A 10,374-nucleotide genomic window follows, 5' to 3' on the forward strand; every position below is an offset into this window, starting at 1 on the left:
ACAAACAACATAGCACTAAGAACACTCTCATCAGTTTCTTTACTCTATATTTTAAAATATATCACCAAAATCTAACTTTTTTTCATTTTACATCAAACTTTATTTAAAAAAAAACAATTGATTTGGTGAGAGAGAGAAAGAAAAAGGAATAGTTTTTTCAAACATGGAGATGTAAACATTCACTACATGTAGAGAAGGAATTTTGTTGAGCTAAATATAGATCTAATTTAACTCATATGATGGAAGGGTTTTACTCCTTTCTTCAATTTTTTTTTTTTTAAAAAGCTATTTTACAGCTTCTGATGTAAATGTAAGAGTATATTCCTAAGATTGAAAAAATTCTTAACTTACTAATCATTCACCTTTAATGAACTTTAAAATAATGTCATATTAAATATAAAATATTAATATTAATAATCCTAATTAAATAGACTTGTAATATTACCATTAAAAATCAAGAAAAAAATAGCAAAGTAAGGAGTTATATATTAGATTCAGTCATGAAATTTTGGGAGAAACTATGGACCTTTGAGTGTGATTTAGAAAAGAAAAGAATTGTTTAATTCAATATCTATTTTTTTATTTAATTGATTCTATTTTATTGTAAATTTTATTTTTTATTCGAAATATAGGTATTTGATATTAATAAAAAATAATCATTTTTGTCACTTCATGTGTTTTTCTCTTAATAATATATTAACTTCATTAATATGTTAAATAGATTACATATAGTGTTTCATTAATATGTTAAATAGATTCTAAAAGTATAGGATTTTTAATTAAAATTTAACAAAACATAGGCTTCTGTCTTATGAAATTTACCCTTACATTTATTATGATTTTTTTTATATATCAAATTATATGTTTTATGATTTTTTTTAAATAATAATAATAATAACTTTTAGGATTTTTATTTAAATTTCTACGATTTTGATATGTGTTCAGTATCAAATTTTGAAACCAGTATTTTTTTTATATTATTTTTTTAAAACTGTAAAAGTAATAATAAAACAAACTAAAAATCTAATTATTGCTTAATTTCGTTTACCACCTAAAGCCCAACAATATCAATATAGAAGATTGGGCCCTGAGCCCAAATGACTATCTATTATTTCTAGAGAAATTTACATGAAATATGGTCTCTCTTTCAAACTTTTGATTTAAATGGAATCTTAAAATAAAGTTTGTAGGGGGATTTTCATTTTTATGCCAACACTTTGCAAAAATATGGAAGCATTAATGGGAAAAAATCATCAAAAACTCAAAATTGATGGGGAAATAATGCAATTAATAAAATGGGAAATCCTCCAAACCCAAAGTTCAATCAGAAAAGCAAAGCCAAATTGGACTAAACACGTCATAATCCAACCAGCTCCGGTGACCTCCAACTAAAGCTCTAGCAACAACGATCCCACCTTTCATGCAACGTTCTTCCACAACTCCTTATTCTCCTTCTTCTTATTTTTTCGGCAACATTCATAACTCCTTTTTCTTCTTCTTCTTTTGTTGCTGCTGCAATCTTCAAATTTGATTTTTTTTTCCAATTCTAATCTTTTTTTTTTCAGATTTGGAAAGTAACCATTAACATGTCTAAATTTTTAAGTTTTTTAGTTAAACGATTACTCTTATCATTGCAAATATAGTCTCTTCTTCTCGTGTAGCAGATCAGATCAAGTTTGTTTTTTTTATCTTCATATCAGCGAAAGGTAACTAGTTACCTTCACGTTCTGATGTGTGTATATTTTTGAGATTTTTTAGGCAACCGTTACCTATGTTACTAAAAATATAGCTTCTTCTTCCTCCTTTTTTGATAAAATGTTCTTCTTCTTTTTTTTCAATAGCTTATTTTTTTTAGATTTTACGATTGCTTTTTAGATCATATCAAGTTTTTTTTCCCTTCAAATTTGATGTTTCTTTTTCGGATTTGAGATAAGCAACCGATTACCATCACGCTCTGCTATATGTATAATTTTAGATTTTATTGGTAACTATTTACTCGTAAAATTCTAAATATAGGGAACTAGTTACTCATCTTATGGTAACAAGTAACTCTCTCAGGGTAACTGGTTAGCTCTCATAATGGTATGTTATTTAAACTATATCTAAAAAAAAAATTAGATTTGGAAACGTAACCCAAACCTAAAAAAATGTACAATAAAAGTCTAAAAAAATACATTCAATTTAAAAAAAAAACAATTCATATTACAAAAATAATATTTGCAAAACATTCACAGTAAATTTAATATAAAAGTTATATAATATAATTTTAATTAAAACAATTCAGTTTTATAAAAATAACTTTAAAATATTATTTGAAATAATAAATAAAAAATAAAAAAGATTTTAAAAAATAAGTAAAAAAATAAAATTAAAATGAAAAAATTAACCTCCCAATTAAAAAAAAATTAATTAACAACAAAACTATGGCTTAATCACCTATTTATACAAAAACATGAGGAAAAAAACATATACCTTAAGAATTTTAATAGTAAAAGCCATATTTTTGCACATATTTTATAAAAAGTCATAAAATATGTAATTTCCTCTATTAATTATTTAACCAAAATAATTTAAACTTTGAAAAAAGGGAAAATTTTATATATACGGCATTTCACTAAAAGAATTCGAAAAATACGGTAATACATACTTCTTACAATATTACGGTAAAAGTGAAGCCCACAATTCACGGAAGACCCAATCCAATACGGAAGACCCAACATTTCCCACCATTATATACCGAAGACCCAACCCAACCATCACAACTCGGCCAAAGTTTTTGTAACATGCTGTACTCAACATTTCCATGGATTTCAGCTTACAAAACCGAGAAAACAGGGAAAAAATGAGAAATTTTCTTCTGCAATCTACTGCAAATTTTTTGAATCGATGGGTCTACAAAACAAATTACACGATATCTGTTTTGTGGTAAGTTTCCTTGAATCGATGGGTCTTCTATTTTGTTATTGGAACATAATTTATAGCTTTCGGAAATCATTAAGATAATTATAGCAAAAACATATATTTTAACACATATCTCCACAGAATCATAAACAAAATTTACCATAGAAACATTTGAAAATCCTGAAAACCTTTTATAAAAAAAAGAAACTGTTACAATATTATAAAGATGTTTCTTAGATTGTCTCATCTTTAAGTTATTTGCTCTTCCTTGTGCAGAATTTGGTCATTTAAAAACCAATAAAGGGACGAGTTTATATGCTAAATTCTCATTTTGTTGGGGGATGTGTTATTGAATAGCTTGTGCTGGATTGGGTAGTTTTTAACCCATAAGGTAGTTTATATCCTATTTTGTTTTATAATGAAAATATAAAATTTCTACATATCAATCTAATTTTTCTTTTTATTCATCTGCAGCCATGAATCCAATAACATCTTTGGTATATTATGATGGTCATTGGAATGAAAATAATGTGTATGAGGATTTCAAAATGCTGGGAGTGTTAATACCATTAGATTGCTCATTTACAACACTAATGAATATCTTGTCTACAGAGTTGTCTACCATTCTGTCAACAGAAAATGCAACAATTGAGTACCAGATTGCAGAAACATTGCCTCCATTGAAGATCAAAAGTGATAGCTCTATACAATTCTACTTGGAGTGCAAAAGAAATGACAAAACACTCACAAAATACCCTTTGATAGTTTCTGTAACAGAGAACAACCAAACAATTACCTGTGGAGCACTTCAAAAGATGAGTTCTACTGTTGCTTCAAGTAGTAATAATATAGAGAATGATATTTCGGACACATCGACATTCTCTATAGATGAACCTCAAGGACTACCAAATTTTATTCAGTTGGCAGATCAAATTACAGATTTGATTTTGGAGAAGGAACGACATGAATCAATTCCTGAACATATTGGAACAGAAACTACAATTATAACTCATGCAATTTCTGATGGAATAAGAGAAAAACAGGTATACAAAAACAAAGAGGTTCTTACAACAACAATTGGTCTCTATGCCATAAAAAACAATTTTCAGTTCAAGGTCCACAAATCTTGCAAAAAAGAATATCAGTTGAAGTGCCTTGATTCAGAATGTACGTGGTCATTTCGTGCTGCAAGATATGGAAAGACAGATATGTTCCAACTTAGGAAGTTCAATCGTGCCCACACATGTTCCTTGGACATTATTCTTGGAGATCACCGACAGGCTTCAAGTAGTATGGTTGGGAATGTTGTGAAGACCAAGTTCACAGATCCAAAAACAAATTATAGACCTAAAGATATAGCTAAAGACATGTTGGACAGATATGGAGTTTCCATGAGTTACCAAAAAGCATGGCGATCTAAGGAAAAAGCAGTTAATTATGTACATGGTTCAAGTCAAGATTCCTACCGAGACATTCCACGATATCTGCACATTTTGAAGCACAAAAATCCTGGTACTGTAACAGATTTGCAAATTGATAGTCTAAACAGATTTAAATATCTTTATATGGCTATGGGACAATCAATTCTAGGTTGGAAACATTGCATTCCAGTAATTGTTGTTGATGGAACATTCCTAAAAGCTGCATTTGGCGGTACACTTCTCACAGCTTCAACACAAGATGCAAATAGACACATCTTCCCATTGGCTTTTGCTATAACAGATTCGGAAAACAATGATTCATGGGAGTGGTTCTTCAGAAAAATAAAAGAATGTTATGGAGAAAGAGAAGAGTTGTGTATAGTTTCAGATAGACACGAAAGCATAGAGAATGCTATAAAAAATGTCTTTCCAAATGTAACTCATGGAGTGTGCTCCTACCATCTTTTCTATAACATAAAGACCAAGTTTAAAACAGACGCAGAGGCAACCAGTATTGCATTTCATGCTGCTGCAAAAGCTTATAACATGGAAGATTTTGAAAAATACATGAAGGACTTGGACAGTTTACATGAAGGAATCCGTCCTTTTCTGGCCAATGAGGTTAAATATGAAAAGTGGGCAAGAATCCACTCCAAAAGTCGTAGATATGCAGCTATGACTTCAAACATAGCTGAATCCATTAATGCAGCACTAAAAGAAATGAGAGAGCTTCCAGTAACAACATTACTCGAGTGCCTTATAAACCTGATTCAAAAATGGAGCTACAACAACAAAAAAGAAGCAGAAGCAACATTTACAGAATTGCCAAAGAAACAAGAGGAATACTTAAGAAAGAACTTTGTCAAGTCATTAAGAATGACTGTAAGTACAACTATTTCCTTTATTTATAAATACCTCTGTATTAATATACTTCCTTGTTCATTATTATAATTTCATTGCAGGTAGAACCAGCTAGCACACTCATTTACAGTGTACACAATGGTTTAACAACAAACATTGTTGACATTGCAAAGAAATCTTGCTCTTGTAACAAGTTTGATTTGGATGAATTACCTTGTGAACATGCCATGGCAGTCATTAGAAAGATGAACCTTCAGTATAAAAAATATTGCTCATATTATTTCACAAAACAAGCCATGTTGAACACCTATAATGCATCAATACATCCATTGGGAGATCCAAAAACATGGAGAGTTCCGCCTGATGTTGAGGAAATAGAAGTACTACCTCCAAAGGGAAACAGAAAAAGTGGAAGGCCAAGGAAAAAAAGGTTTGTCTCAGCAAGAGAAGGGTCTTATCAGCTTAAATGTGGAAGGTGTGGAGAGCTTGGGCACAACCGAAAAACCTGCACAAACCAGCCTCTATTGAGAACAAAAAAACAAAAAAGCACTCAAAGCTTATAGATTAAAAATACTTTTTATTTGAATTTTGAAACTTTGTATGTTTCAGTACGGTGATTGGAACATTACTTATCACTATTACTTGTGATAAAGAATTATGAAATTTTATTGAATATATGGAATATTATAAAAACTTAGGAAAAAATTTGCATCAATATATCAGAATTAATGTTCAGGGCGTTATCTGTAAATTTTTGTTACATATTTGATACAGATATATCTGAAATGAATATTAATGTAACATTTTGTTACATAATTGTTACAGATATGTTACTAGTTTCTCACAGACACTTCCAACATCAAATAAATGTGAAATAAGTTCTTTTATCAGCTTATGTTACAGTTTTGAAACAAAAATATTTGATTTTCATTTGTAAATTTCCAGTCCATTTAAAAGGATTAACTTCAAAAGTTTGAAACGATTTGATACATATTTGAAACTGAAGTTATCGTGACTATTAATAGACGTTAAGTAATGCTACGCAATTTTGCATGAACTTAGGTTACAAACTTTTAACAGATGTTACCTAAAACATGAAATATAAAAATAAAGTTGTGAACTCAAGTTACAAACTTGAGACACCTCTGTACAACATTCCTCATAAAAAAGGGCTAATATCAAAATTCAATGATATGCCACAGTATTCAAAATATTCAAACATGATACTTGCTTGAAAGTTTGCAAAACAAAGACACAAAAGTTATCTTGCCATAAGTATGTATCTTCTTTACAAGATAAAAGCCAAAATGTTAACTACTTTGATGCTCTCATACTTCCATTGCATTAACATTCAACATCTTCTTGCTCATTCTTCCTCTGAACTCCCCATCAGATAGATAGCCTTCATCTTTCTTTCTTTTAGCATGGACATATAGCTCGACTGCAATTTTGTTTCTCTGGAAACTAACATTCAGAGGATTGGGGATATTTTCAATAAGTCCATGCATAAGAAATTCAGCAAACTTTATGATAAAAATCCCACAATCGCTACAAAAAAAAAACAACAAAATCAGTAACACATAAATGCATATAAACAAAATAATGCAACCAAAAAATAACAATAACTAAAAAAAAACCACTTACTTGTTACTCTGTTGTGGAACCTCATCATCAAACACAATGTCCAACGGGTGACACATATCAATGCCCTTGAATGCTTGTGCATTTAGATCAATATCTTCCCTTGACTCATAAAAATTATTTAAAGAAAGAAACAAGGGCAACAAAGTAGAATATGCTTCAACAACTTTCAACACTTTCTTATCCATAACTCTATTCCTCATTGAGTTGTAGACTTTAAAAAATCTCTGCTTCACGTTGAACTCCCCAAGAATCCAATGATTACAGCCAACAACAGTCATATTAATAGGGAATAAAATGAAATCTACTAGCGACCAAGGGGTGTTACAAAGCATTTTATAACCACAAATATACTCAAAAATAACACTGTTATGCGATATAACAGATCGATCACAGTCACTTGACAGATACACATCATACAGAGAAGTGATAACTTGATCAAAAGAGTTATCTGTAGTAGTAACTCTAACATTTATCAACTCACAATACTTGGCTTTTTTTCTAAGGTAATAAAATGCCACATTAATATGCTGAAAAAACAAGAAGCAAACCATAATAAGAATAATGAAAACAGTAAAACTAAAACAACTTAATAATAATAAGGGAAAAAAATACCTCATTGTCCAAATCCCTCCCATCTTTAACTAAATCATAAAACCAAATTTTTCTCTCAATCTCAGTTACACAAAACTGAAATGGCTCCTTAATGATACTATTATTATCATCAAATTTCTTATACCTATAACAATTATAAACATTTAAAAGTGAATTATGGTGAAACAGAAACTGAAATACAAAATAAATAAAAAAAACAATTAAAAAATAGAAGCATACTTATTATTTTTTCTCAGCCCCAGAGAAAACCACTTGTTAAAAGAGTCTTGGTCAATTTGATTAGGCAGATCAAAAAGATTGTCTCCAAAAGCATATCGTCCCACAACCTTCCTTTTAGACTTCACAACCTCCAAATGTTTCATATCCTTAGAAGAAGATGATCCAAATTGGTTAACAAAAGGAGATTGCAAAACTGTAGCAGGCTTTGGATTCCTTTTGCCAACAACAGGAGTAGACACAACTACTGGATTCATCAAAGAACCAGCAATGGGTGTTGCCATAATAACTTCCTAGAAACAAAAATAATATGAAAAACTCAATAATACAACTATTGGAACATATTGCAAAAAGAGAAAACAAAATACAATATCTGCCTTGTTTAGTTACCTTTTTCTTTGCCAAATCACCAACAGCTGCATGAACAACTTTATCAAAAATCTCCACATTCATGTTGTTAAAAATATGAGCCTCTTCTTCTAGATCTTTAACAACATCAGCTACATCATCATGAGGTTTGACAATATTCTATGGAAAAACAAAATTTTATAAATTAATACAGAAATACATGAATACATTACCTTAAAAAAATACAAATCATGAAACCAAAATAACCTGGTCATAGCTCTGGAAAAAAAAGTTGTATATATAATAAAAAATAATAATTGCCAAACAAAAAATTCCAAAATTCATAAGTTTACAAAAACATAACAGAGTTTATACATGCTCTGGAAAAGTCTTGTACAAAACTAACTTAGAAATAAAAAGTTTACAAATTAATAACAAGAGGTTTACAAAACAAGAATTCTAAACTTTCTCTTCCACTTCTCATATTCCAATGGAAACAAAATCAGATTCCTATCAAAAAGGGAAAACAAAAATTAATAAAAAGAAAATATTAATTATATATATTAACAGAAATATAAACATCTATAAAATATAAAATAAAAAATAACAAACCAACCAAGCAATAAAATTAATATTTAGATAAGAATACATACCATTGTTTCTTCAACATCATTCCCAGTAGTCTTCTCATTCTCATTTACTGTATCATTCTTATCATCTGCAATTACCATATCTCCAGCAGCATCTTCTTGCATTGCTTGAATGCATTCATCAAAAACTTGGGTAAAACTTTCATTCTCAAAAAACTTATCCTTTTCCTTTGAAACACCACCACCACCAGAAGTATCACCAACATCAGCTCCCACAAAACCAACATCAACATGATCAATATCATCATTAATACCACATGATTTTGGCCTCAACTCACCTAACATTTCCATAACTGCCTTGTGTTTTAAATCTTGATCGTTTTTCAGATTAACCAACATCTCCATCAATGCCCTATGTCTAGATTCACTAGCAGACTTTAAAAATGCAATTTCCTTAGACATAATGTTACACTTCTTCTGACATTCATCCACAATAATTTTCATATCAGAAAAACCAAATGTCACACAAGGAACATATGATGAGGAAGGAGCCTCACTGGTTGGTTTCTTTGGAGGAGCAACAAAATCATCATCCTCAAAATCAGCAACATTCATATCCTTGTTGCACTGGAAAAAACCTTCAAGCTTGAAGGCATTGTTCTCTTCATCAGTGGGCAAAACTTTAACAATTTTGGTCTGCAAATAACAACACAGAAAAATCAGTTTACAATATTAAAAAAATCAAATAAATTCATATATAAAGAAAAGCAAAAAGAATAAAAATTACCTTATGTAATGAAAACACATTCCTCTCAAGCTCCTTATGAGATGGGATTGCAACAGATGACCAATTTATAATCCTAGGCAGACCACAACTAACCTTCTCACAATAAGTTCCCTCTAAACTAGGAATTGATTCGTAAATGAAAACTTGGAAAACAAATGGCAAACCATTCAACTTATAGGTTGGGTAAGAACCTTGCCGAGTAATAACAACTTCATTTTCCCTTAAAGCATCTCTCAAAGATGAGAGAGTCACATTAAAAATATCCTTTCCCCATGGAAAATGATTAAAACCACCACTATCACAAAGATACAAGTCAGTTTTTTCAATGTTCTTCTCTTTTTGCCAAGCATACAAAAAGTTAGTGATCAGGTAAAGTACAGCCATCCTAACAGCCTCATCATCATTATCAAAATTGGCAGCCTTAAACCTTTCTTCAACAATAATTCTTGAAATGCCCCTTGTATGGTCACCAAAAAATTTCGAATACAATCCAATAGGATTACTATTCTTAATTCCACCTCTATCAATATCACCAAACACATTTAACCCAGACAATAACCCAAATTCACCCAAAGAAAACCTAATCAGCTTTCCACAAACTTTAAACCACATTTCATTTAAGTTTGGTTGGTTAACTTCTCTCAACAAAACATAGTGAACCAATTTAGCTTGATTAGCATAAGATTTAAGGTTTAGAAAATGACCAAAGCAAGTCTTACTAAACAAAACCTTTTGAGAGTCAGTCAATTTTTCTGAGATCACATTGATCTTCTCAAAACCACAGTGAAAATTGACTCTTGCTCTATAATGATCCTCATGTTTGATAAAACATTCCATATGCTGCATAGAATAATAGACAACCAACAAAATTTTAAAACAAGACAAATCAAATGATTAGATGACAAGAAAAACACAAATTGATGAAATGAAATTAAAACAGATACAATCAAAACTTGAAAAAATGAAAACATATTTCAATAATATAAAACCTATT

The 10,374-nt window shown here is 30.0% G+C and overlaps 2 protein-coding genes across 2 annotated transcripts; one reads left to right on the forward strand and one right to left on the reverse strand.

The window, feature by feature from the left end:
* The first annotated feature begins 3,377 nt into the window (after nucleotides 1–3,377).
* Nucleotides 3,378–5,844, forward strand: LOC133778654 (uncharacterized). The gene is made up of 3 exons (XM_062218653.1): nucleotides 3,378–5,204; nucleotides 5,285–5,613; nucleotides 5,793–5,844. Exons 1-3 carry the CDS (start codon nucleotides 3,378–3,380, stop codon nucleotides 5,842–5,844), a joined length of 2,208 nt encoding a protein of 735 aa, XP_062074637.1.
* Nucleotides 5,845–6,284: 440 nt separating this feature from the next.
* On the reverse strand, nucleotides 6,285–10,026 carry LOC133808562 (uncharacterized). The gene is made up of 7 exons (XM_062245879.1): nucleotides 9,381–10,026; nucleotides 8,657–9,289; nucleotides 8,046–8,183; nucleotides 7,659–7,948; nucleotides 7,440–7,563; nucleotides 6,828–7,354; nucleotides 6,285–6,731 (listed from the first exon to the last, which is right to left on the reverse strand). The coding sequence occupies exons 1-7, from the start codon at nucleotides 9,990–9,992 to the stop codon at nucleotides 6,512–6,514; spliced, it is 2,544 nt and encodes an 847-aa protein (XP_062101863.1). The 5' UTR covers nucleotides 9,993–10,026; the 3' UTR covers nucleotides 6,285–6,511.
* Between the last annotated feature and the right edge of the window lie 348 nt (nucleotides 10,027–10,374).

Source organism: Humulus lupulus, chromosome 1 (assembly GCF_963169125.1).
Source record: "Humulus lupulus chromosome 1, drHumLupu1.1, whole genome shotgun sequence".
NCBI classification, from domain to species: domain Eukaryota; kingdom Viridiplantae; phylum Streptophyta; class Magnoliopsida; order Rosales; family Cannabaceae; genus Humulus; species Humulus lupulus.

Bases quoted from the DNA above. Each gene is read 5' to 3' on its own strand.
- LOC133778654 (XM_062218653.1), top strand. From the start codon at position 3,378: ATGAATCCAATAACATCTTTGGTATATTATGATGGTCATTGGAATGAA. The intron at 5,205-5,284 runs GTAAGTACAACT...ATTTCATTGCAG, and splicing joins TCAAGTCATTAAGAATGACT to GTAGAACCAGCTAGCACACT. The intron at 5,614-5,792 runs GTTTGTCTCAGC...TGTATGTTTCAG, and splicing joins GGAAGGCCAAGGAAAAAAAG to TACGGTGATTGGAACATTAC.
- LOC133808562 (XM_062245879.1), bottom strand. From the start codon at position 9,992: ATGTGGTTTAAAGTTTGTGGAAAGCTGATTAGGTTTTCTTTGGGTGAA. The intron at 9,290-9,380 runs GTAATTTTTATT...TGTTATTTGCAG, and splicing joins ATGTGTTTTCATTACATAAG to ACCAAAATTGTTAAAGTTTT. The intron at 8,184-8,656 runs GTATGTATTCTT...GTTTTTCCATAG, and splicing joins ATGATGTTGAAGAAACAATG to AATATTGTCAAACCTCATGA.